The sequence below is a fragment of the Microplitis mediator genome, chromosome 1 (assembly GCF_029852145.1).
Source record: "Microplitis mediator isolate UGA2020A chromosome 1, iyMicMedi2.1, whole genome shotgun sequence".
Taxonomy (NCBI): domain Eukaryota; kingdom Metazoa; phylum Arthropoda; class Insecta; order Hymenoptera; family Braconidae; genus Microplitis; species Microplitis mediator.
Window position 1 is genome coordinate 21,669,735 of NC_079969.1, and position 27,253 is coordinate 21,696,987.

The 27,253-nt window shown below is 27.9% G+C and overlaps 2 protein-coding genes across 4 annotated transcripts; one reads left to right on the plus strand and one right to left on the minus strand.

Annotated features, from left to right (window-relative positions):
* The first annotated feature begins 498 nt into the window (after positions 1–498).
* On the plus strand, positions 499–8,378 carry LOC130678288 (digestive cysteine proteinase 1). Of its 2 annotated transcripts, none has more exons than XM_057485433.1 (10): positions 499–607; positions 2,603–2,652; positions 2,723–2,935; positions 4,170–4,342; positions 4,519–4,623; positions 4,696–4,852; positions 5,011–5,203; positions 5,282–5,502; positions 6,340–6,762; positions 7,899–8,378. In XM_057485433.1, the coding sequence occupies exons 2-10, from the start codon at positions 2,613–2,615 to the stop codon at positions 8,084–8,086; spliced, it is 1,713 nt and encodes a 570-aa protein (XP_057341416.1). In that variant the 5' UTR covers positions 499–607; positions 2,603–2,612; the 3' UTR covers positions 8,087–8,378. The 2 variants fall into 2 exon arrangements, with proteins under 2 accessions (XP_057341416.1, XP_057341417.1); XM_057485434.1 differs by lacking the exon at positions 499–607 and adding an exon at positions 736–878.
* A 446-nt stretch (positions 8,379–8,824) lies between these two features.
* LOC130678289 (eyes absent homolog 4) lies at positions 8,825–24,272 on the minus strand. 2 transcript variants are annotated; one of them, XM_057485435.1, is made up of 8 exons: positions 23,922–24,272; positions 17,519–17,637; positions 17,263–17,428; positions 16,000–16,316; positions 15,767–15,877; positions 15,441–15,706; positions 13,870–14,323; positions 8,825–11,689 (listed from the first exon to the last, which is right to left on the minus strand). In XM_057485435.1, exons 2-8 carry the CDS (start codon positions 17,625–17,627, stop codon positions 11,508–11,510), a joined length of 1,605 nt encoding a protein of 534 aa, XP_057341418.1. In that variant the 5' UTR covers positions 17,628–17,637; positions 23,922–24,272; the 3' UTR covers positions 8,825–11,507. The 2 variants fall into 2 exon arrangements, with proteins under 2 accessions (XP_057341418.1, XP_057341419.1); XM_057485436.1 differs by having other exon boundaries at positions 15,797–15,877; positions 23,922–24,271.
* Between the last annotated feature and the right edge of the window lie 2,981 nt (positions 24,273–27,253).

A 27,253-nucleotide genomic window follows, 5' to 3' on the forward strand; every position in this document is an offset into this window, starting at 1 on the left:
AATAAATCAATTTCAATTATTATAATTGTTGATGCAATTACTCTTTTTATTTTACGTTTTTAAAAAAATACAAAGAATTTATTTTAAAATAATAATAATTTATAAAACATCAGAAATTACTGATAATGATATTGATTGAAATTAAATATTTATTAAATAAATAATAATAAATTTATTGTATGATTACGTGTATAAATATTTAATAACGAAATTTAAATATTTGCTTAAAGTATTAAGTGACAATTTGGAGAGTTAAATTATTAACTGTAAATAAATCTAGTCAAATTAGTATCTTTTTAAAAATAATTTTGACATAAATAAATTATTTATTTTATTTTCCCAATTTTCATTCATTAATAAAAAAAAAAAGAAACTATAAAAATAATTTTAAACATATTTTGAATCTATAAATTACAATAAATTTTTTTTACAGAAAAATAATTTGACTAGTAACAGTAATTTTCTACTTTAACCATCACCAGGAACAAGATGCCAGTAGAAGTTCCAAGATTTTTTTACCAGCATAGAAGCGTAATATAAAAGGAGGCGTGAATTGCTACTTTGTGAATCATATTTTGCTGTTCACGCTTTGTTATCATTTTTAGCTGTGAGTATCTTCAATTGTTATCATTTTTTATTTATTTAAAAAGTTACATTATTCATAAATTTCTTACAATATTAATAATAATCACAACCACATATCCTATTATCTTTTAATATTTAAAATTCATTTGATTACTAACCACCAGAGACCATAAATATTTATACGCACTTGTATTTTTACAATATTTTTAGTTAAATATCATTCAAATATTCATTAAAAAAGTTTATTTAAATTTTTATTTACCAAATATTTAAATAACATCAACATTTCCACAGTAAGTTTTTTTATTTTTATTGTATTTTATTAAATTGCGCATTGTTATTGCAGATGACATGTATTGAAGCCGAATAATATAACAAAAAAAACACTAAATACTATAGATTAAATAAATATATCAACCAATTAAATATAGACATTTATTTTTACTTCTTTGTAAATTTTTTTTACTTGAGAATTAAATTGTCAATAAATATAAAGTTTTGAAAAAAATAAATTTAATACCACTGATAAATTTATATTTAATTGCAGTATTAATAATTTTTTTAAATTATAATTACAATTTAATTAATTTGTTGTAAAATTTAATTTATTGGTCTGCCTGAATTCATCGAACGCATATTAATTAATCATTAATTATACGCCATCTGTATAATTATCATTTTTAATCTTTAGTATACATTTACAATATATATTTTTTATATAAAAAATTTAAATATGAAATTTAAATCATGGGTTTGATTTTAGGGGAACAAAAGAACTTTAATTAATATGCGACTTTTCGTCTCTTATTTATTGAATTTCAATCCTATTAAAAAAATTCATGTGGAATTGCATGGGAACCCATAGGAATTTACATATAAAATTATGGATTTATGTACAAATTCGTAGGAATAAATATATGAGTGTATGGGTTTATATAAGAATTCATGTAGAATAACATGAATATCTGGATTCCCATGTGGGAAATCCACATAGAAAACTAGATACCTGGATTCCCATGTAGAAGCGACATAGAAAACTGGGTAACTGGATTCCCATGTAGGAACTTCACATAGGAGACGGGTAACTGGATTTCCATGCATGAACTTCATATAGAAAACTAGGTACCTGGATTTCCATATAAGAACTTGGATGTATAGATTTCTTTGTGGGAAATTTATGTAGGAATCAGGGTTTCTATACAATTAATTTCTATAGAATCCGGGGTATCTAGATTTCTATATCTATCGTCTATTAATACGAGTAAGGTAAGAGACCTAGTACCCGATCAGGGAATTAGTACGCGATCACTCCATGTATTTGTATATCTATATTTAATAAATTTTACTAAATATCGATATACAAATCCATCAGTGATCGAGTACTAGGTCTCTTACCTTATATCAATGAAAGTATAGATTAATATTCCCATAGGAAACCATATGGGAATCCATCCGAAAACTCCATGTGGGAACCGATATAGGAATCTGGGCAGGATTTCCATGTAGATTTTTCTGATAGGGAAGCAATCAGTACAAATAAAACTATACGTGATATATTATTTTCAAATATTAGTCCAACATTAAAACTGATATTTTTCTAATAAGTTTTTATAGAATTTTAAAATATAATAAATTTTTTAATATTTTGGTATTGAGTCACTTTTTGATGTCCAAAATATATAGAATATTTATTTTAATTATTTTTGTCAATTATTAAAATAAAAAATACTTTTTTTTTATGTAATTATTAACAATCAGACTTTTTGTAGATCTATGGTTTTATTTAAAAATAATTTATTGAATGTTGATGTTTAATTTTATTTAAAAATAGATTAGTTATCAATTTTCTCGAAGTGTCCACAATTGGTGTTTGCACCCCATTATTAACTCAATGTTTTTATCATAGACATAACAATTGAATAGGTCACGTGTTATCTTTGAACTCATACACATAAATTACTTCATTTATTTTATTTATTATACTATCAGTATAATTACTTTGAATTTTTTATTACAGGAAACAGAAAATGTATCATTTAAGTAGAATATGTTTCATTCTATTAATCGGTAAGATTTTATAATTTATTATTATTTAAATAAACTAATTACTTAATAATGATTTTTAAATATTATTTAGGAATATCGTGTACAAGTGCTCTGGTAAGAAAACCAATCTTCAGTAAAAAGCATTCAAAATCTCAAGTTGGAAAAAAAAGTGCAACGGCTGTAGAGTTTAATGACCAGTATGTAACAAGAGGGACATTATATATTCCTTATGCTGAGATAAAAGAACCATTTTATGCCTGGTACGATGGCAAACTTGGGTCAAGTCGTATTGACTATTATGGAGGTAATTTTATACTTTAAATTTTTTATGAAATCTTGTAAAATTTCTGTTGCATTTAGTGCTGATGAACGCGTTTGGTGACATGCGTTTTCATCCCCGGACAAAATGTACTCAGGACAAAAAATATTGTTGCATTTTTTTGGAAATCTCTTTATTTTTTATGAATTTTTAACTTAAATTCGGAGTGAATGCGAAGCGGATGACTGTTTATTTATTAAATCTCCTTGGAGTGAAGTTCACTCCTGAAAGGAGATTAATTTAATACTAAAATTCTGAACCGGAGTGAATGCGGATTAAAATGAAATCTGTAATCATTCCGAATTCACTCCCAATTTTTTACAGTGTATCAATTATTTCAATTAAAAAATTTTTCTCAAAAGTATTGGTCTAATTTTCTCTGAAAATGGTACAGTACTATTGCAAGTGTATGGGTTTATATATTTTATAATTCTACGCACACAAAACCTGTGAAAAAAAGGCATACTGCTGTACATATTTTATAAAGTATATTGTCATCATTTATATTCATATATATGAAGACATTCGCGAGACATAATATATCTTTAAGACAAATTTTTCTTGGACAAAAAATCTTGGGTTATTTTGGCTGGTTTTTTACATATATTCTAGATATATTTTTTTTACTATTTTCAATCAATGAGATATCTGAATTTCTGTATATATTATACTATTTATAATCCATGAAAGTTTTTTTTTTAATTTTAACTAATGATGATCAATATTTCTTACTTAAAAAATTTTTGGCAAAAATATTTTTATTGTTGAAATTTAAAACTTTAGGGATATTTTGTCCCGGGATAAAAACGCAGGCAACCGGTGAAATTATTTTCCAATTTAAAATTTATCCTGTCTAGTCGAAGGGAAATTGCGAGTTTGACCTTCTCCTATAAAGTTATCAACAGTCTAATAGATTCGCCTGAAACACTTGAACGGGTTGGTCTTGTCAGCCCTAGACCAGGTCTTAGAATATCTCGACTACTCCACACCGTCAAATCAATTAAATATCACGTAGCTTATAGTTCAGTTTATAGAATAGCAAAACGTCAATCGTCACTGGACATTAATTTTTGTGGCAATTCAATTGCCTCGTTCTCAGCCAATGTCATTTTTTTTTTATCTACTCATATCTTTTTACCATTGAATTACTTTGTGTAATTATTAGTGTTAAGTCGATCGGCGTTAAATAAAATGATTTATTGTCTTATACTTTTCTAAGGTATGGTAAAAACTTTTCAATTGAGTGGTGATGGAAGTCATGGATCGAGTATTAAAATCGCTCCAATGACAACAGAAGAGGAAATGAACAAAGAATCATGTTTCAAAATTTACGGAGATGAGCAAATGGCTATACGTCCACAAACAATTTTGCCTGACACTCATGGCATGCAGGTACTGTTTCATTTATAATTTATTATAGAAAAAAAAAATACTTAATTTTTTTTGCCAGAAAATATTTTCTAATTATTATAATAATTATTTTTTTTAATTTTATTTCACAAAGGATTTAAAAAAATTGATACAAAACATGCAAAGCTGAGCTTATAATATGTTTTATATTTTTTTAGTGCATCGGTGAAGAAATGATTAATGGAATTGAATGTGAAAAATGGCGTCTTGTTGAGAAATTTGGTGAAAAGACAAATAAATATACACTTTGGATCAGATATAAGGTAATTTAATTTTTTTCAAAGTCAATTAAAAATATTTATTAATAAATTTATTCACTTGTGATATTTGAATAGAAATCATCTGAGAGTGGAATAAAACAAGCGATACCAGTAAGATACGAAATGAAAGGATTCAATTCCCTGTTGGGATCTCATTATGATCATTATTATTTAAATTACGATTGGTACTCTTATGAAACTCCAGATGCCAATGTCTTCGAAGTAGCCAACAGTACGTATAATATTTTTTTTTTTATAATTTTTAATCAATAAAAATACTGGTTCAATTAATGTTGAAATTAAATTTAAGAGCTAAATAATTAAAAATTATTTATGATTTATGATCAGTAGATTTTTAAATTACTCAATATATATTTTTTTTATTATTAGACATGTCTTGTACTGGATTCCCTGGACCTGGAGACCGTCACCTTTTCACTTTCAATCCCATGCGAGAATTTATTTCCAATGATCATAGACACGTTGATACCGAGTTTAATATTTTTAAAAGAAAATACAATAAACAGTACAAAGATCTCAAGGAACACGGCAACCGTACGGAAGTATTTCGTCAAAACTTGAGGTAAACTAAAAAAAAAAATTTTAATTGATAATTCTGTACTGCAACGAGACTTTTTCAATGTAAAGATAAAATTATTAGATACATTCACTCAATGAATCGTAAGAGTCAAGGCTACCAATTGGAAGTTAATCATCTAGCAGATCGTACTGACGACGAATTGAAATATTTACGAGGAAAACAGTACACTCCAAATACTTACAACGGTGGACTTCCTTTTCCACATGATGTAGAAAAAGAATCTGCAAAAATACCAGAAAGTCATGATTGGAGACTTTTTGGAGCAGTAACTCCCGTTAAAGGTAAATCTAAATAAATTACATGTAGGGTAAGAGCTACAGTAGCCAGCCCCTAACCAGTAGGCAGCCAGTTATATACTTTAACATTGGCTCAAAATATATATAGAGATCATTTAACATGGGGTGGCTGGCTACTGGTTTGGGGCTGGGTACTGGTGCTCTTACCCTGTAGATATTAGGGTTTGTTATTTTATAGAGAAACTTTTTTTTTAAACATTTCCTATCATTCCGACAGCTATTAAACCAAATGCTAGCTCATTAAAACCAATTTAAAAAAAAAAATAAGTTTTTATGGCCTTCAATAAGTATCTAATAACGTTTATGGATTATAACTAAAGTTATTCTGTCAGTAAATTTAATAATTTACAAAAAAAGTCTAAAAAGTTTTTTAATAAAGTTTAATAGTTTTGCTAAAATATAAAAAAAAAAGATTAACTTTTAGATGTTGTGAATTTTGAGCTCAAATAACTTTTGAACCGGTAGATTTATCAAAAAATTATAAGAGCCCTTTTTGTAGAGCGTTCAGTTTATATCCTGAGCCTACAAAAATATATCCTAAGCTTATCTGTGCAATGAACCATCGCCGAGGTATAAAATTCCAAACTTAAAATTTAATTTTTCCCATGTTATTTAAATGGGAAATAGAAAATCGCTATGAGGCACCGGTTAATATTAATATTAAGCGCTCTAATTTTAACAGACATCTTATTTTACTTTTCTGCAAGTATAGAAGCTAGTGGTGCGATAAAAAAAAAGTTGCTATAAAATAACACACCCTAATATATGTTTATATTAAAAAACAAAATAAAATATTTATAATGAATTATTTTTATCAACCAGATCAATCAGTTTGCGGTTCTTGTTGGAGTTTCGGTACAACAGGTGCAGTTGAAGGCGCTTACTTTATGAAATACAAAACACTTGTGAGATTGTCTCAACAAGCACTCATAGATTGCTCATGGGGCTACGGTAACAATGGCTGTGATGGTGGTGAAGATTTCCGATCATACGAGTGGATAATGAAACACGGTGGACTCCCAACAGAAGATGAGTATGGCGGTTACATCGGACAAGATGGTTACTGCCATATTAATAACGTTACATTGACTGCCAAAATGGCTGGTTTTGTTAACGTCACTACCGGGAGTCCCGATGCTCTAAAATTAGCTCTTTTCAAACATGGCCCAATATCTATTGCTATTGACGCTTCACAAAAAACTTTCTCATTCTACTCAAATGGTGTTTACTATGATCCCAATTGCAGTAAGTTTAGGACTTTGATAATTATTATTTTATTTGTTTCATGTAACTCATGCCGAAGAATACGCCGCTAACTGGCTAGAGTCAGTCTCATAAAATTTTATATTAAAATACAATCCTTTCTGATTGGCCAAGCGAGTGTATCCGTACTCAATAATTTAAGCCAATAATTAATCTATCACTTTTCTTATGACGTCACTTTGAATTTAGCTGCCTTATTAACATGACCAAATTCTCTAGACTGTACCCGTGTATTTAATTATTCACACGTGTAGATCAAGAAAACGTCAGCTACATTTTATAAACTTACATATCTCTATTAATTGATACGACATAACACCAAAGATGACTTTTTAGTAGATTTCATAGAAATCTAACTATTGCATTTGTCTTCATGACGGAATTTTCGAAAAATTTTGCTACCTCTAAACTCAGCTCGACGAAGAAATTGCTTGGCCTTGACGTGTTGAGAGTAGTGCACTACCTCAAACGCTTCGCGTTAATACATATGGTTCAAAAGTTTATATATGTATGCATTTATATGTATTTATACGATAGCATGTGGCTTGTCACGACGACAGCGTCCACTATTCTTAACTGATCTCAATGAAACTCAGCACTCATTTTCTGGAGACGATTTTCGAGATCAAGTTTGAAGATGAGCAAAATCGGTCAATTAGTTTAGAAGTTATACCATTATTTAATTTTAAAATTATCAAAAATTCATATTTTTACTGATTCTTTCTCCAATAACTTTTGAATGTGACAACTTATTGAATTTCTTAAAAATACATCTAAAAGCTCTTTAAATAAGCTTTAATTTTCATGCCTAGATCATAGAAATGACTTATCTTACGACTCATCAAATGAAATTTTGCTATTGCATTCGTTTTTGATGATGTTCAAAAAATCAGAAAATTGTTAATTGTCTACTAATTTCAGAATCATAATTATTCTTATAACTGTGACTGCATGACGTTGACTTTAGACATTTAACGGCGTTTTTCTCCGTGCATTCATTACATACACTATTGTATACATCTAGTGACATCGAGTATTATACCGATTCCACATGATGTATAAGACACTATTATACTATTATATTTAATTCGATTATTAATTGGCTATTTTTATTGTAGAAAATACTCCAGATGGTTTAGATCACGCCGTCCTAGCAGTCGGATATGGAACAATGAATGGACAAGGTTACTGGCTTGTTAAAAATTCATGGTCTAATTACTGGGGTAATGATGGCTACATACTCATGGCTCAGAAAAATAACAATTGCGGTGTTATGACAGCACCAACTTATGCTATAGCAGCGTGAAAAAAAAAAAATACTAAATTAGTCTGTGATTTTTAATTACGAATTTAAAGAAAAAAAAAAATTTCTATATTTGAAATTAAAGTTGGTCATATAAAATCACTGACATCAAGACTCATTAAAGTAAGATCATTATTTTTTTATTAGACAATTACGTTACGTTTAGATTATATTGTATCATTACTATTATAGTAAACTATAAATATATCCTGTTTATAAGATATTAAAATAATTCAATTTAACCTTATGAAATTATAATTTTTAATATGAGAAATAAATTTCCATTAATATTTTCAATTTATTTTTTGTTTTATTCCTTTTTTTTCGTACTAATAACTATGTTTTGTTTTTTGTATTCTTGTACTTAATGAATTTACTTACTCATTTATTTTTTATAATTAATCCATATATATTTAGTAATAATTTTAATATCTAAAATTTATTTTTATCATCAACAAAATTATTTAAGTAAAACAAATTATAAAGACTTAGACATTTAAAGAAAAATTTTCGTATTTGAAAAAATAAAATAGAAAAATAATTTAAAAAATTTTTTAAAAATACTTTTAGAAATAAATTTACTTAATACCTTTCTAAATATAAAGTTTGATATGCTATCAGGTATAGAATTTAATGATCCTAAAGTTAGCAGACAATTCAAAATTTTCGGATTTTTTTTTTTCAAGTTAATTACAAAAAGAAAAACTATAAGTGAATTTTTTAAAATACTTTTTTGAAATAATATTTTGTTTTTAAAAAAATCCAAAAATTATTAGACGTCGGCTAACTTGAGTATCATCAGAATTTAATATAAAAAATTTAATTACTAAAAAAAAATTCGTTGCACTCATATCTTATTTTCATTATTAAGTACATTCAAGATCATTTTTTTTTTCTATCATGATAATTATTCTTATTAATGTAATTTATAATCTCTATACACATATAGAAGCTCGCTAATATATCAATTGACAGTAGTCTTTTAAAATACAATAGATAAAATTTTTCCACTTAAATACTTTAGCTTAATAATTAATTATCATGTTTAATTTAATTTTTCTAAATTTTATATTTTATTTATTTAAACACTCGTGGACCCTGAATATAAATCGATCATTAAATAAATTTAATTATTGGCCATATTTTAATTTTTTACGATGATCGACTTTACACTAAATTGTCTACTTATTTAATTAATAATTCGCGTCCCTAATACCAAAAAGGCATATAATTTTTTTTAAATGCACTTATCGCTTCAGAGTGACGAAATTTATCAAAAAACAAAATTTAAAATACTAATACCAAAATGGCCTATGACAGCAAATATATATATATATATATGCCTTTTTGGCATTAATTTTATTTTTAATTTTTTAGTTAATGCCGAAAAGGCGTATAAATAAAAAATCAATAAAATATTAAATTGGTTCAATAAAATTTATTAACCCGCATATTGTACAAAAATAATCGTTTATCATAGTCATCGTCGTTATCATCAATATCTGCTGTAAAAAAGACCGAATGTATTATTAGTGAAAAACTTTTTACCTTATTTTTTATTTAAAATAATAATTAAATTAAATTCCGTCACATTTACCAGCGTTGTGTGGTAAATTTTTATAAAACTCATTGTATTTCATTAAAATATCTCCTGAATCATAAAGGGTTATTAAATTGGTGTATTCACTTACTGATGCTGTAGTACTTCAGCATACAGCTGATCTATGTAGATAGTGGCGATGACGATTAAAAAGTTTTTTATTTTGTTATAGTATACATTAGGGTGGGCCGAAAATCCGCTTTTGTTGAATTTTCATCATTAATACCAAAAATATTTTTCTTTGTACAAAAAAAAAAATTTTCGGAAAACAAAAGAAATTTTAGGTCGATATCTTAGGCTCGCCAAATCCCGTTAAAGTTAGAAGTTGTTTAAAAATTCTTTTCCAACTTATTTTGATCAGAAATTTAATTCTCTGTATAAAAGGTCCTATAATAAAATTACGTAAAATTGATAGTTACTGAGATAATTGCAATTTTGTTCTAGAAAATATAATTTTTCAAGATATTATCACTTTTTCAGGGTAAAATATGAATTTTATCATATAAATTTCATGGAAAATCAAATTTCTTACAAAATTGGTCTTCTGGTAAAAACTTGAAATTTATAGTTATTCAGAAACTGGCAGTTTTATGTTTAGATAGTCACATTTCTCGTTATTTGGTGGTTTTCACCAAGAATTGTATATTATCTTTGTAACTATCAACTTTGAATAAATTTTTATTAGGTCTGTTTTGTAGAAAATTGAATTTCCGACGAAATTTTTATGATAAAATTTATTTTTTACCCTGAAAAAGTAATAATATCTTGAAGAATTTCATTTTTTAGAGCAAAATTGCAATTATCTCAGTAACTATCAACTGTACGTAATTATATTAAAGGACCTTTTTTGTAGAGAATTAAATTTCCGATCAAAATGTGTTGGAAAAAAAATTTTAAACAACTTCTAACTTTAGCGGGATTTAGCGAGCCTAAGATATCGACCTAAAATTTTTTTTGATTTCCGAAAAATTTTTTTTTTGTACACGGAAAAATATTTTTGGTATTAATAATAAAAATTTAAAAAAAGCGGATTTTCGGCCCACCCTAGTATACATGTCAATAGATATTAAAATGAATCAATTTAATATTTTATTGATTTCTTATTTATACGCCTTTTTTAGCATTAACTAAAAAATTAAAAATTAAATTAATGCCAAATAGGGATATGTTTGCTGTTATAGGCCATTTTGGCATTAATATTTAAAATTTTGTCTTTTTAATCAATTTTGTGATTCTAAAGCGATAAGTCGCCCCTAAAAAGTTTTCACCAAAAAATCTGAACTCTAGAATCTTGAAGCTTCAAAGTGTTTTTTTTTTGTTTTTTGTTTAATTCACGATGCGACCATTATTCACATAAATACAGCTACTCAAAACTTACCGAAAAATTTTGAAATTTTTTTTTACTTCAATTTTTTCCCTTAGTATATTTAAATTCGAATTCACGGGTTTAATTTTATGGTAATATATTTTTTTGTTTATATGCCTTTTTGGCATTAATGATCATTGTACCAAAAAGCAAAAAGGCTTATGTATTTTTATAGGCCTTTTTGGTTAAAATTTTTTTTTATTATCAAAATATTCATTTCAAATAATTTCTAAGCGATTGAGCAAAAAAAAAATGTATATGCCTTTTTAGCTCTTATGGTAGATCTATATACAGCATATGCCTTTTTGGCATTAGGGACGCGAATTAATTATTATTATTTTATGTAATTAAGTTTTGTTATTTATTTTATTAACTAATTGCTAATTAGGAATGACGATAAGTTGAGATGTAACGACGATTTATAATTTTTTTTCCTTGTCTTTGAATATTTTTTTGTATTAAAGAAAGCCCATTTCTAGAGCATTATAGAGAGCTTGGGTATCCGAGTGACTGTTTATTCTCCAGAATGGAAAATTGTGCGCTCGTGCTGCGGTTTCTTCATCAGAACCATCGCCGATAACTACATAAGTGCATCTCCTTCCAAATTTAGCTACCACACGACCAAAACAACTTTCTTTTCCTAAAAGTACAAAATCATTTTCGTTAACAATTAAAATTTTATTAATAAATAATATGTCCCAATTATTGACACTATAAAATAAAGTTGGACACTATAATTTATTTATTAGAGTACACTGAGAAAAAAAAATACTATTTTCCAAACAAGAATTTCTTGGTTCAAGAAATCTGTTCAAAATATTTATTTTATTATTATTAATTATCAATTTCTTGAGAAAAGAGCATCAAATTTATTTTTGTTATTATATGAATTTGATATTATATTATGTGTAAACAAAAGAATATCTTTACTTGAATTAAAAAAAAATTATTTCCTTCAATTCTATGAATTCTTGCGACAAAATTATATATTCTTGAAAATTATCAAGAATATATGTTCTTGTATCAAGTAAATGTTCTTGATAAAAGTATTTTTTTTTCTCAGTGTAAAATATTCATTATCAAGTTAAGATAGAAATTTTTTTCTGATTACTCAAGTTTTAAAAATAAAAAAAGCGGCATTATGATAAGTCGTTCTAAAACCTCTCTATGCACCGACAACTCTATAGCATTTCTTTTCTTAAAACATGTCTACCAAAAAATAGAACTATTTTTGAACTGATACTCTAAAATTTCTTTATCTAGAACAACTCTTCTCAAGCTCAAACTTTACTCCGAAACTTCCACTCAATGACAAGACTATCCAAAATAACATTATTCATTATTGACTCAGCTAAGAAATCAATGGTAACTAAAAAAAGACGTGAATTCCCAATTCAGGTAACATGTTTTCTCAGGAGCCGTAATTTCCAAGTAAAACCGATAATAAATGCTGTTGTCGGATAGTCTTGTCATTGAGTAGAAGTTTCGGAGTAAAACTTGAGCTTGAGAAGAGTTGTTCTGGATAGAGATGTTTTGGAGTAATCAGTTCAAGAATAGTTCTATTTTTTGATAGATATGTTTTAGGTAGAGAAATGCTATAGAGTTGTCTGAGCATAGAGAGGTTTTAGAGCGACATGTCATAATGCCGAAAAAGGTTTAAAAAGTAAATAGTATATTGTGTGACAAGAGATGAAATAAAACGATTTCAGACCAGGGTGAAGTTGACTGACATCACCCGCAGTCTAAAATCGTGTTTCATCCTGAGTTACACACAATATTTTTCATGATTATCTTGAATTTTAACTTAAAGTTTCATTGTCAGCAGTCAGTCAGAAAAAAGTTAATTTAAGACCAACTATTAGCGTAAGCTAAAAATTGTCATTTGCAATTTATAATCAAGCAAAAACTATAATTATTATTAATTATTCACACTAATTTTTAGAAAACTTAATCACAGTCAGAACTTCCATTTACGTAAACAAAATTAATGGGCTGAAATTACTATTAAACAAATGACAAGTACCAGAGTTTAAATTGCGAATGTCTTCAGTCAGGGTGCAGAAACATTATTTTTACCATATCTGCACCGAAAGTTTAAATTCCTGCTCTGTTTCGAGGAAAGAAAGTCGTTCTTTCCTTATAGGAAAAAACAAATGATAAAAATTAGCGCATGAGTCATTCTTCCCACAAACAGAGGCACAAATTTAAACTTTCAGGTACAGATCTGGTAAAATAGCATATTACACACCTAGTGAGGAAAATAGGACATTTTGACCCATGAATGTAATTGCCTGAGTTTAAATTTTTTTCCCCTGCTTGTAGGAAGAATAGTGCATGCGTAATTTTTTATCATTTGATTTCTCATAAAAGGAAAGAACTACTTTCTTCCCTCTGACCAGGGCAGGAATGTAAACTTTTGACGCAGGTATGGTGAAAATTTGTATACACATCACAGAGGAAGGTCAGACTCCCAATCCGCGTATTTGTCACCCTCACCTTCAGCTCGAGTAGCAATTACGCACATGGGTTGGAATGTCCTACTTTCCTTCCTTGGTGTGTAATATACTATTAAATTAATACAGTACATATTATATCATTACTGGAGTGTACTAATTAATGACGCTATATAATTCATATGGAATTGGCAGTTTCCGTGCTAATTTTATAGACGCCACCAATTAAAATATTTTTTCTACTTAATCTTTTGTATTATAAACTAAAAAAATGAATTTTCTAAGGATCTGTACAATGCAAATAATACAATAAAATAAAGTTTCAATAATTGGGTTTTAAATATTAAAATAAAAAATGAAAATGTACCAATTTTAGTTGCTGAATAAATATTTTCAATAGGAAAAAGACCTCCCAATCCAAATAATAATACTTTAGATAATGCTGGAACAAGTTGTGTAGTTGTTACAAGTATATTTACGCAGTGGCTGCGTTTGCTGATGAGACTGAGACACTTAACTGCGGATGTAAGCCAGTTATCAGTTAGAAGTTCAATCTCCGATCTCAATTGTAACCACTGTTCGCGTTTAGCTCCCAATAAACCGCCTACATTGTTTCTACAATTGCTGTATGTTTCTTTTATTTTTCTGTAACGAAAGGCCAGCTTTCGCATCCAATCGACACCGCCGCGTACGCCGGAAGCCAAACAAATTCCATTATTTGCAGACGCACATTGAAATCCATCTGCTGAAAAATTGTACGATGACAAATCTTGGCCGTTGTCGTCTGATGATACGTCATCTATATGAACTTGATCGCAATCCTGAAATTTTGAAAATTTATATATTTAATTTTTAATTTAATTAATTAATAGAAAAAAAATTATTTTTCCAAATCCAGAATACAGTCGCGGTTTCTTTTAAAATAAAAATTTTTTGACTTTTCACTACGAAAATTGAAAATTTTCAAAAAAACGAAAGTTATTGATTTCGGTCCGATTTTCGAAAATTGAATTTTCATCAGGTGTCGATGTTTTGAGATCCTGGGCAGGGATTTTTACTTTTCAGATGGACGTCCAGCCGCGCGTGGGTGTATGTAAACTTTTTTTGTTCTACGATATTGCGTCACTAATTCCAAAAGTACTTATATTTTTGTACGCCCTTTTGGATTTAGTCACTAAGTTTGAAACTGGAAATTGTCAAAAAAATTTTTAGTTATAAAGTAAGTAAACAAAACAATTGGCAATGAAAAAAAAAAATTATAAACCCTTTTGACTTTAGAGTTTTCTAAAGCCAAAAGGGCGTAAAAAAATATAAGATCTTTTGAAATTAGTAACGCGATATCGGAAGGGTTCATCAAAACTTAGATCTGATCAGATATTGAAGTCGATCGGTCTAGTAGTTATAATGGAAAGAACTATCTAATAAATTTTACTCATTAATTGTGAGCAAAATTGGGTCTGGATGAATAATTACTTTTCCGTTTCTAGATAGTGTTCAATGATCGGGTAGAAAAACCAAATTTTGAGTAACTTTTAAATAAAAAAAAAGTAAAAAAATAAAACAAAAGGAATCAGTTTTTATTCTTTCCGTTGTTTTTGTTTTTGGCTCAGGTTTACTCTAAATTGTAGGGTAAACTTTATCAAAAATTTCTCCGTGTACGAAAAATAAAAATCAGAAAAAAAATTTCTTTCAAGTTTTTGTATAACTCATAAATTACTCGACTAATTTATTTCTAAATTTGATTCGAAGGTCGATTTGTTCCGAAGATATCGTCGGATAAAAATGACTTCTTTTCAGCGAAATGTATAAATTTTTGGTCCAGCGATTTTTTGAGCTCTTGGAGCTCGAAAAAAGCGGGAAGTTTTGAGGTTGGCCCAAGAGTCAACCGTTTTTCAGATTTTTTTTCTATATTCAAATAAATAAAAATAATATAAAGACCTCAACGTCATTGAAGAAGAAATGTGTGTCTGCCAAATTGAATATCATTTCTTCCATCCTGTACGCCAGCTGTGCTAACAACGCTGGGTCCTTGCCATGTTTGGTGGCAAACTGTCCAGTGAGTAGGGAATGAAACACAACTATGGTTTCATCAAGATCCCATATGAATATACGATCCGTACCGCCTTCAGTAGTATCCGCAGATCCAATACTGTTTCCGCTTCCGCTCTGACGTCTTCCGCGTCTACAGGGTTTCGCTGATGCGCCTGAAATAAAATTTCATCCCTTCGTCGGATCAGTCTCTTGTTCCTCTAACTTAGACTTACTTGTTCTATCCATCTTTTTCTTATTTTTACCTTCTATTGCATCGCGCGTCGTCAAGTCATTGATATCATGAGCTGCCGAGTCTAGCACAAGACTGCTCGCTTTATTTGAATCTGAATTAGAATAAATTATGAGCATGAATAAGAATTTTTTTAATTTTCACTGACTTCTGATAATTAACTTTGTCATTAATATTTTTATTTACATGATGCCGTAGTAATTCTTGTTCCATTACCTGTAAAATTAAGGTTTCCGAGATTGAATGACGATGACGTCGTATGATATCCTGGCACTGGATAATATCCGGAATACTGAAGCGGCATTCGATCGTTTCCGTAGAGGCAGGTGCTGCTGTACGCGCTGTAGTCTAATTTTTGTGACGCCGAGGATATGTTTTGTCCAACTGGTGAAAAGGTTGAACTACTGCTGTTGTAACCAGGATAGGAGGCATACTGTGTCATTGGACTTGGTGTTGTGTATGAACTTAAATAAGAGCTTTGTAAGCTTGATGAATTCTTCGTAACTGATCCATAACTTGGAGAATTATACAAACTGTAATTACATAATTAGTTATTATTACCACTGATTAAGACATCGATTATTCCAATAAAAAGTTTACTTGGTATTCTTTACAATAGTAAAAGGTGTTTCTATAATTTAATTTTTAATTTAAAAGCATTAAAAACTTTTGGAAGATCAGAAATCGGACCACGATCACTTACTACGGTCTATGAAAAAAATTTCGCATTACTTCAGTAAAAGTTCAATTACTAAAATTTCTTGTTAAAACTCAGCAAAGACGTACGATTACTGTACTTCGGTAAAAGGTCAACAAACTAGTAGTCAATCACGAAAATTTCTTATAAAAACTTGGGAAAAATTTCGTATTACTCTTCGGTGTTGGTCTGTAAACCAGGAGTCAATTACGAGGATTTCTTTTAAAAATTCAAAAATAGTCCGTGATTAGTTTACTCCAGTAAAAAGTCAGTAAATTAGTGGCCAATTACTAAAATTTCTGACAAAAACTCTAGAAAAAGCCCATAATTACTCTTCTTCGGTAAAAGATCAGTAGCCTAGTGGTCAATTACGAAAATTTCTTATAAAACGTAGAAAAAATTTCGTATTACTTTAATTCGCTATTGGTTAGCTAGTTGTTGGTCAATTACTAAAATTTCTTTTAAAAATTTAAAAAAAGCCTGTGATTACTTTACTCTGCTAAAAGGTCTGTAAAATAACGGTCACATCAAGATTTCTTCCAAAAACTCAATAAAGACCCACGATTACTGTACTTCGGTAAAAGATCAGTAAGCTAGTAGTCAATTACGAAAATTCCTTACAGGAACTCTAAACAAAAACCCACCATTATTGTACTTCAGTAAAATATCAGTAAACTGTTGGTCCATAATAAAAATTTACTGTAGAAACTTGGAAAAATTTCGCATTACTCTACTTCGGTAAAAATAATTCAACTTATTACAAATTAAATTATTAACATTACCTGTTGTAATACTGATTAGCTCCATATAGAGTACTATAGTCAGACTTTTCCATAGAATCAGGATACTCCTGTTCTTTATCTTCAATATTTTCATCGACATACAATTCACTGCCTGGTACATTTTCATTGTCCGGGCAGTCTTGTACCTCATTCTTCACTTCAGTTTCTAAGATAAAACATTAAATAATGAAGAAATAAGTACTTCAATTTATAATATTAATAAATAATTGAAATATATATATTTATATATAGTAACCATTGTTAACCCGAGGGTGTTGGCCCGTACTTTCCGTCGACGACGAAACATTTCCAGTATTGTCTAAAACCCCTGCCGGTTTTGTTGGGTCATTGTCCTCGGTTAACATATCACAAAACCTGTAAAACAATCATACGTCTTTATTTAAATATATAAGAAGACATATAATATGTTCTGGTTGGAGAACGCAATAAAAAAGCAACTTTTTTTTTGTTTTAATTTTAAAATCCTCTCAAGTTCTTAATAATCTGCACTAGCTGTCTTATTGCAGACTACAGTATTACACTAGTACAAATATAATGTACTAGAGTAAAACATATAATATTAAACAACAAGGTACCAAGAAGTAGAGGTAATTTGAGTAACTGAAAACCGGATCCTCGGTCCTTGGGATGTGTACATTCAAGTAGAAGCTTTAGCTTTAGCTTTAACTTTAGCTTTTACTTTTAGATTAGTATTAAGACTTAAGAATAGTATTAAAAGATTTTTTTAAAATATTCACAATGATAGCAGGGTCTATTTTGTTAAAAAAATTCCTTTTTCCAGTACACAGAAGAAACGGATGTTTGGTGCAAGAAATTTTTTATCACCACAAGAAAAATTTCACTTACCCTTATAGAAATTTTTTACATCATGAATTGAAAACACAAATTTTTTTGCAGCAAGAAAATATTTCAGGCTGAAGTTAGCCGACTTGTGATAATTTTTGGATTTGGTTTAAAAACGATAAATTATAAAAAAAATTAAAAATTAAAAAATTGCACCTATAGCTTTTTTAATTTTCTACATGTACAATTTTTTAATTTTTATAATTGATTTGTTGAAAAAAAGAAACCGAAAATGGTTCATTGTTCACTAACTTTAACATAAATATTTTTTGGAGCGAGAAAAAATTTCTCGCGTAAAAAAATTTTTTTTTAGTAAAAATCATTTTTAAATTATATAGAGGGAATAAACACTTTTTTTTTACAATCGTAGCTCATTTGGTCTCAGAATCAGATTTTTCCAGTTCTCAATAAAATAATTCAAATAAAAAAATGTTTTTAAAATTTTAAAATGGTCTCTTTTCCTAGACTGACCAACTTGCCCATAATTTTCTACAAATCACAACTAATTATTTAGAAAAAAAAATAAAAAAATCTGTCAAGTGCTCTTGTACATACACATGTCCATAGAATTGAAAATACAAATAAAGAATGAGAAGACAAAATTAAAAAGGCGGCAAGTGTTGAGGTAAAAAATTGGCGCCATTATATTTGAACACGATCAAAGTCAAAAGGCAAAAGACCTATAATTAGGATATGATTATCCTTGATTGTATGGCCAATTGCAGAAGGATATGATAATCTTGCAGATGGGTAGGCGTGCACCAGGATTCTTGGGGCGGTAACTGTAAATTCAATGGGACGCCCTTTGCCAACTAAAACTCACGCTATGCTATTCTTGATGGTTTATGTTAGCAAGCTAACTTACTGTCCATAACGCGTTTTATATACCGTCAGATCTTGTGCTCCGCCCTTTCGAACAAAACAAAATAAAAATAATATATATATATTCATATAAATAAAAAAAAACAGTGTCCGTACACTTAAAGTTGCTGGTACCGAGTAATTGAGTCTAAGATACAACTACGTCTGCTAAGTGTAGTATAATGTTATTGATACTCTTGATGACTTGCGTAAGAATCTTCAGTGTCTATTCCATTCTATTCGATTGTACTATATATTGTGGGAATAGAGTGCAACATTGAACGTGGAATTGATGGAAACGGCTTCTCAAATATCAACATCACCGCAGTATATATTTTTTTTTTTTTGGCATTACGTGTCGCGTAAAGTTATCTCTATTCAAATATACAACTTTTATATAAATATTTTTAGTAAAAAATTTCAAATAAATTGGATTTTTTTTAAATATTATACGCGCTCGGATATGTTACATTTTAAATGTTTCAACTTTTTAAAAATTATTTTTTAATTGCTCGGGATATCAATGAATTTTTTTAAAAAGTAAATAAAGCTTTTTGTATATTCAGTTAGTTTTAGTGCAATTACGGTCATGTTATTATTTTAGATGTTACATTTTGGCTCAGATGACCCTTTTTATAATTATTATTAAATTTCATTGATGTCTTTTTTTGTAGCCACTAGAACTTTCATATTATACTGTACAGGAAAAAAGAATTTCTTGTCACAAAAAAATTTTACTCGCCCCGGGAAAATTTTTGCATGAAAAATTAAAAACAAAAATTTTCTTGAGACAAGAAAAAATTTTTAGCGTCGAGAAATTTTTTCGTCGTAAAAAAAATTTATGTCTTGAATTATGACTTAAAATATTTCTTGTGCCAAGAAATCCTTTTTTCTTTTAAAAAAAATTTTATATTTATAGATGAACTCTTAGATGATAAATAATTTAAAATTTCGATTTAATACACATCAACTTTTTGGAGTTTTTTGGACCATTTAGTTTCCGAGAATTTGTAATCTTTGAAATTTTTTTGTTTCAGCTGAGGAAATTCAGTAGCGAAAAAAACCCGCGTTTTTTAAAAGGAAAAAGTTAAGATGAGAAACTTAAAATATTACGAGCTTTTTTCTACTATCTGGAGTCATATTTTGACATAAATTTGTTTTCTTATTTTATACATTTAATGAATTATTTTATTGACACATAATATGTATTATTAAAATTTATAATTCGAATGCTGGAAAATATTTAAATTACAAAATAAAAATTAAAAAATATTTTTAAAAAGTACATTGCGTTTATAAGCAACTCTTGTCTCCCGCAAATAAAAATAATAAAAAATATATAATATAGGGGACTCATATGAGGTATAGTGTCGTACACAAACAAAAAAGATTTCTTAGCACAAAAAATTGTTTGTATTATAAATTGAAAACAAAAATGTTTTTGGAGCGAAAAAAAAATTTTTGCACAAAGAAATTTTTTGTAGTCCCAAAAAATTTTTGTCTTCAATTCATAATGCAAAATATTTCTTGTATATCATGAAATCCTTTTTTTCTGTGCATTTAGACTTTGAAAAAAATATACAAATTTAACTTACGACAAACTTTTATCTAAGTCTTATTGACATTAATTGACTAGATAATTTAAAAATAAAAAATAATTAAACATTAAATGAACTAAAGACCTTGATTCTGAAAAAATTATCCGCTATAATTATTTCATTGAAATCAATATTTAGCAATCAAGTTATGAATAGAAAAAAAAATACAAAAATTAAAAAAAAAAATTGTTTTGACATTCAATATTACTTTGCTTTGTCAATAATCTTAAGATATATTTACTGAAGTGTTTATATATTTCCTTGCTATAGTAGCATTTAAAAATATATGTAATATTGTTGGGTTTGTTTTTGTTAGGATTTAATCAGGTGATAATTAAAAAAAAAATTAAACAATTTATTTAAGGTGATAATGAACAATTGCCAAGTGAATATTAATAATGTATATATTATATAATAATATAAAGAATGGGTAATAAGAGGTAATATGAGTCATCGTTAGCACTGTCGTTATGTCTGTCTAAACAAGCATCGCGTTATCGCGAGCAAGTTGCTTCGCTTGCAATATGAGCGATCACGTAAGTGACGGAGAATGTGAGGCTTAAAAATTCCAGGTTTCGACCCTACTCCGGTTAATTAATATTTAATAATTAATATTCGATAATTAATATATACATAGGGTATAAGTACCGTCTCTGGTCACTTTAGAACCAATTTCAGATACTGGGACCAGTTTTGACACTTGAAAAATTTAAATAACATAATTTGTAAAATAACATAATTTGTAAAATAACATAATTTGTAAAATATCCAATGACATAATTAATATTATAAATTTCTTTAGATATTTTTTGTTCAATGGAAATTTTTTAAATACTTTTTCATTAATTAAAAGAAAGTATTAAATGCCCAAAAATGTAACGGTGGCTACAAATGCTATTTCTACCCTTGTACAGTAGGACCTCGTTATAAGATTAGCTCGGGGCTGTAGGGGGAAAAAATTATTGGAATTGAGGTACCCCCACCATTGTGCTTAACAGTGTTTGCGCCCAAACCTCGCTATAAGACTATCGCCGTTTTGCGTTTTACTTATGTATTAGGTTCAACTCTACTCTATTATACAGTGAATCTATTATATATATAACCATAAATAAACAGAATTTTGTCGTTCTTTTCTGTTAATTAATTATGTGATACCGCGAAATTTTAAGTATTCTTTATGAAATCAAATTATTTAATCTAAAATCTTTATGCGTGTACATTTCATCTCGATTTTAGTGGTAATTGTCGTTGGTCTTATAGCGAGGTTTCGGCGCAAAACTTGTTGTTGGTGAGGGAAGCGTTCCGAGCAAGTTTCAACAAATTGAGGGGAAGAGTCTTATTACGCGTAGTCTTATAATGAGGTCCTACTGTATGATATAAATAATTAAAAATTGTATTAGAAAAAGAATTAAAATACTGACTGTCAATAAAAGTGTTTACATAAATTTATTTAAATATATCTTAATAAGTAATTGTCAATTAAAATAATGTAAGGTAAATTGTATAAATAAGAAACAAAAAGTCTTTACGAATAAAACTTTTGCGCTTTGACCCGAGTCTCGCGTCAATGCCAATTAAAATACATCACTGTTTAACGAGCCGAATTAAATATACACGCCTAATAAAAAGGTAGAGCGGATGCACTATTTCTGCATAAAATGCCCTATTTATCTGATATATCTTCACTAATTATTTCATTCATTTTAATATGAAATAATAGAAATTTTTATTTGAAATTGAATTATACATCAATATATTTATTTAGATCTGATAATTGTTTTTGTTGTCAGTAAAAATAAGAAAAATTTCCATTCATCAAAAATTTTATACAATGACAATTAATAGAAATTTATTAAAAAATTTTAATTAATAAAAGATTAAATCTACATTAATTGAGAATTTTATACAAAGACAATGAATAGAAATTTATTTAAAAAATTTTTATCAATGAATAATTAAATGTCGATTAATTGAAAATTTCATACAAAGGCAATTAATAAAAAGTGAGATAAAAGATTTTTATTAATGGATAATTAAATGTCCATTAATTAACAAATTTATACAATGACAATTAATAGAAAATTATTAAAAAATTTAATTAATTGATAATTAAATTTCCATTAATTAAAAATTTTATACAAAGATAATTAATAGAAATTTTTTATAAATAAATAATTAAATGTCCGTTATTTAAAAAATTTAATTAATAAATTTTTATTAACTAAAACTTTCATACAGAAAATTAATAGGAAGTGAGAAAAAATTTTTAATTAATAGACATAAATAATAACTATACATGGAATTTAATATGTTTGAATTATTACTGGATAATGAGTAATGAATAATGACAAATAGTATTGTAATTGTAACATATCGATTCTGAAGTTTGTACTTGTATTTGACATCGAATGTCCCGGAGACGCGCCTGTGCGAACAATGAAATGTGTTATATTATAATATATTATTGTTTAATATACAACTATACTAATCAATTGTATTAATTATTATTTATTGTCATTAATCCATACTAATTGATTAATACATAAATAATAACTGTTATTTATTTATTAATATAAAAATTATTAACTGAATATTATTTTCAGTTATGAAGTTTATTTTTTTTTATTTGTTTTCATATTAAATGTAAATATTGTAATTTATTGATTTGGAAATAATAAATAAAATATAATATGTTTACATTTTTGTCATTCAATTTTAACGCTGAATTATTTGTTAATAAATTATTTTTTAAAAATTTTATTACATTTAAAAAAAAGTAAATTTATGAATACTAGAAAGTTTACGAAAAAAAAAATTCCAAATTTTCCAGGCAACTTTTGTTGAGAACCAGATGTGGAACTCGTGGTCAGAAAAAAAAAAAATATATATATATATATATATAAAAAGAAAAGAAAGAAATGAAATAAAATAAAATAACGGAAAAGTTTTAACTGAAAATTTTAGAATAAAAAAAAAAACAAAGATAAATTTTAAAAAGATGATTAATAATTTATAATAATAGATTTATATTAAATATAAATAAATAAATAACAATATATGTGTGAATAAAATAAATATTAGTAAGTTTTTATCTTAATCTCGAATTTTAATGCTGATTTTTTTTTACAGAATCACCTTTAAAAATTCCTCAGATTATCTTTTCATCATAAACATACTTAATATATCGGCATATTAACACGATGTGAAATAATAAATGTATGAGATGTAATCTAAAGTTTTTAATAAATAAAAAATATCTAAACATAATCTATAATTTAGAATATAAATAATAAATAAACAAAAAAAATTTATAAATAATGAATTTAAATTTTTTACCTCTTTTAAAACAGATCACTTCCCTCTTAATTTCCAAAATTCATAAAACATTTTAACATAAAATATACTTATTACAAATCACAGTTTATCTAATTAATGATAAAATAACACGTTATTAAATTTTAAAATCTCTGTTAATTACAGAAATTTAATTAAGAATGTCATTAATATATAAATTTAATACACTAACTATTTAAATTCAAATTTCGCGGGGTGACCGTTTGCGGGTCAATAAATAAATGCGAATATTTACAAATTATTTAATTAAATGTAAATAAATAAATACAAAGGATAAAATAACATCCGTGTTGTAGATCGAGCCGGCTCGTTGTGATGCTGCAGCCTGTGGAGTTCTGAGCATGCGAATTGTCGCTTTCCACCCCCGCCCGATGGTCACGTGGTTTCCCCTCCTCGCGTTATTACTTCTCTCCTTTTCTCTCCTGTATGTCACACGTTACCTTCTCACATTAAATCTATATATACATATATATATATGTGTGTATAATGAAATAGAATATGTTAGAATGAGCAAGAGAATAGATGCTGGAACAGAGCAAATGTGAGTGGGAGTTGTGTGAATAGAGACGGACAATAAGTAAAAAAAAATGAAGAGATAAAAGGGGATGAGAAAGGAACTACACACTACACAAAACATATGTATATATACATAAGTATATAATATATATATTAGTGTTGTTTTGTGTAGTATAGGGACTAGGGACTGAGAAAAAAAAATGAGGGGATTAACCCCTTGTTCAAGTAATTGTCACCGGTTGTCAGCATTCATTTGGCTGAATAAAACCACTGGCTACCCTTATGTCACTCTGATGCTCTTTTATTTTTATTATACACTTTTATGTATTAGTGACAGACGTAAATATTTTGCTGATGAAAATAAAAAAATTTGTTTTTTCAACACTATAATTAAGGTATGAGACCCAGTACTCGACCAGTACAGGACTCGATCAGGGAACTAGTGACCGATCACTCATATATTTGTAAATTTATAGTTACTAAATATACCCGTGTAAAAAAAATGTGTGCCAAAAACGTTCCTGACAGTCAACTTCCAAAATTGAGACAATTCCGAACTTTGAGTTGAACATTTTGAGAACTTTAGAATAATTAAAGATGTGGACTTTTCTTGCAAGTTTTTTTTTTGTTTAATTTTTGAATCAACGTTGATTTGAATTCAAAGTTTTGTGAGTCATAATTAGTTCTAATCAGTCATGTTAGACTATTTTTGAACAAGTTAGAAAGTCAAAAAAACTGACTTTCCTAAAATGTTCTAATAGAAGTCCAAAAATATTAATATAAATTTTTTCAAATCATTTTTATTTTTTTTACCTCATACCTGAATAATTCTGGTGAAAGTCATAAATTTTCATAATTCCTAATTGATTCCTTTTTTTTGTAACGATCCTCAAACCCAAAAAATTGTCAAATCATATTATTTTTGCTCAAAAAAATAAAAATCAAAGGGGCATGGAAAAGCCTTCACCAGTTAAAAATCGTTCACTTTCTAATTTTTCCAAAGCTCCAAAAATGTTCAACTTAAAGTTCGGAATTGTCGCAATTTTTTAAGTTCACTCGGCTGCCCAATTTCAAAACACAGTAACTGACAAAAACAAAATTTTTTAAATATGCATTGAATCATGCTCACAAAACTCCAGTGCAACTAAAAATACTAAAAAATCTCTTTTGAAAAATTTGTTACTCACTGGGTTTTGAAACTGAGCAGCCGCGCTGTCATGAACGTTTTTGGAACGAATTTTTTTTACACGGATAGATATATAAATATATAGAGTGATCGAGTACTAGTTACCTGATCAGGTAATGAGTATTTTACCTTAGCTGGGTTGTTATTAAAATTTTAAAAATAGAACAGGATATTCGATTCGACAAGTAGGAAAATTAAAAAAATATTTTTGAAAATTAAAAGATACGCAAGGATATTATACTTAAAAAAATGTTTGAATTTTAAGTTAAATAAAGATTAGTTTTTTAATGATGGATAAGTGCAAGGTCTAGTCCCGTAATCTAAGTATGGCTAATCCTTGCAGGCGTTTTCTTCACGGTCCATCGAACTTGGGCTATTCCACCGTAGAAAATAAATGAGACCAACTGAGGTAAAAAAAAAAATAAACAAATATATAAAAAGAATAAAGCACTAAAGAGCTGAAACTCTACAAATACAAACAACCTTTTAGTCCATAAACAAATCAAACAAAACGTTAATCGTCTGCGACCTGGACATTTTAGTAGTCTCTACTTTTAACTTTAATGACTTTTAAAATTAAATAATGTCATACTTGACATCAATTATAAATTATAAATTAAAAAAAAAATGTCAAAAGATTTCATAGAAAGTTTTGCAATTGTCTTCATGCCGGAATTTCCGAAAAATTTTGCTACCTTCGAACTCAGCTCGCCGAGCTGAGACAGGAAATACCGTTCAAAAGTGTATATATGTTTGTATTTATATATTTATACGATAGAACGTGGCTTGTCACGACGACAGCGTCCACAATTCTTAACTGATCTCAATGAAACTCAGCACTCATTTTCTGGAGACGATTTTCGAGATCAAGTTTGCAGATGAGCAAAATCGGTCAATTAGTTTAGAAGTTATAGCATTTTTTAATTTTGAAATTGTCAAAAATTCATATTTTTACTGATTCTTTCTCCAATAACTTTTGAATGTGACAACTTATTGAATTTCTTCAAAATGCATCTGAAAGCTCTTAAAATAAGCTTTAATTTTCATGCCTACATATGCCTAGACCACAGAAATGACTTATCTTACTGCTCATTAAATGAAATTTTGCTATTGCATTCGATTTTGATGATATTCAAAAAAACTTTTTTGTGGCTTTCCCAATGCTTTCGATTCTGGCTATACGCTTTTTACATACATATATTTATACATATAGATGTCATGAAATCCATTTCCATTTCGGCTGCCGAATGGCCTTTTTTTTTTCAATTTTATATGATGGACCAATTACATTTATTTCAAAAGTATAAGTTTGCTAAAGGTGTGTGCCCTTAAATTGACTCACACTCGTACTTAATACATAATATTTCATCCCCTTCGACATTCATCTATGCACACAATTATTTTCATGTGCTCCCTAGTCCTCAGCGGAGAAAGACGTACGGATGTATGTATATATATAATGCATTAAATTGGTGTATATCATGGGTATTATATATATATATATGACTAACGCACACATTTTAATACACAGCATTATAGAGTGTAATACATGGACACACATACATAGGCAGCTGTCACCTTACACCATGGAGAAGGCATGGGGCTGGAGCGT

Bases quoted from the DNA above. Each gene is read 5' to 3' on its own strand.
- LOC130678288 (XM_057485433.1), top strand. From the start codon at position 2,613: ATGTATCATTTAAGTAGAATATGTTTCATTCTATTAATCG. The intron at 4,624-4,695 runs GTAATTTAATTT...ATATTTGAATAG, and splicing joins CACTTTGGATCAGATATAAG to AAATCATCTGAGAGTGGAAT. The intron at 5,204-5,281 runs GTAAACTAAAAA...TAAAATTATTAG, and splicing joins GTATTTCGTCAAAACTTGAG to ATACATTCACTCAATGAATC.
- LOC130678289 (XM_057485435.1), bottom strand. From the start codon at position 17,627: ATGTTAACCGAGGACAATGACCCAACAAAACCGGCAGGGGTTTTAGAC. The intron at 15,707-15,766 runs GTAAGTCTAAGT...ATTTTATTTCAG, and splicing joins GAAAAAGATGGATAGAACAA to GCGCATCAGCGAAACCCTGT. The intron at 11,690-13,869 runs GTACATTTTCAT...TTGTACTTTTAG, and splicing joins TTATTCAGCAACTAAAATTG to GAAAAGAAAGTTGTTTTGGT.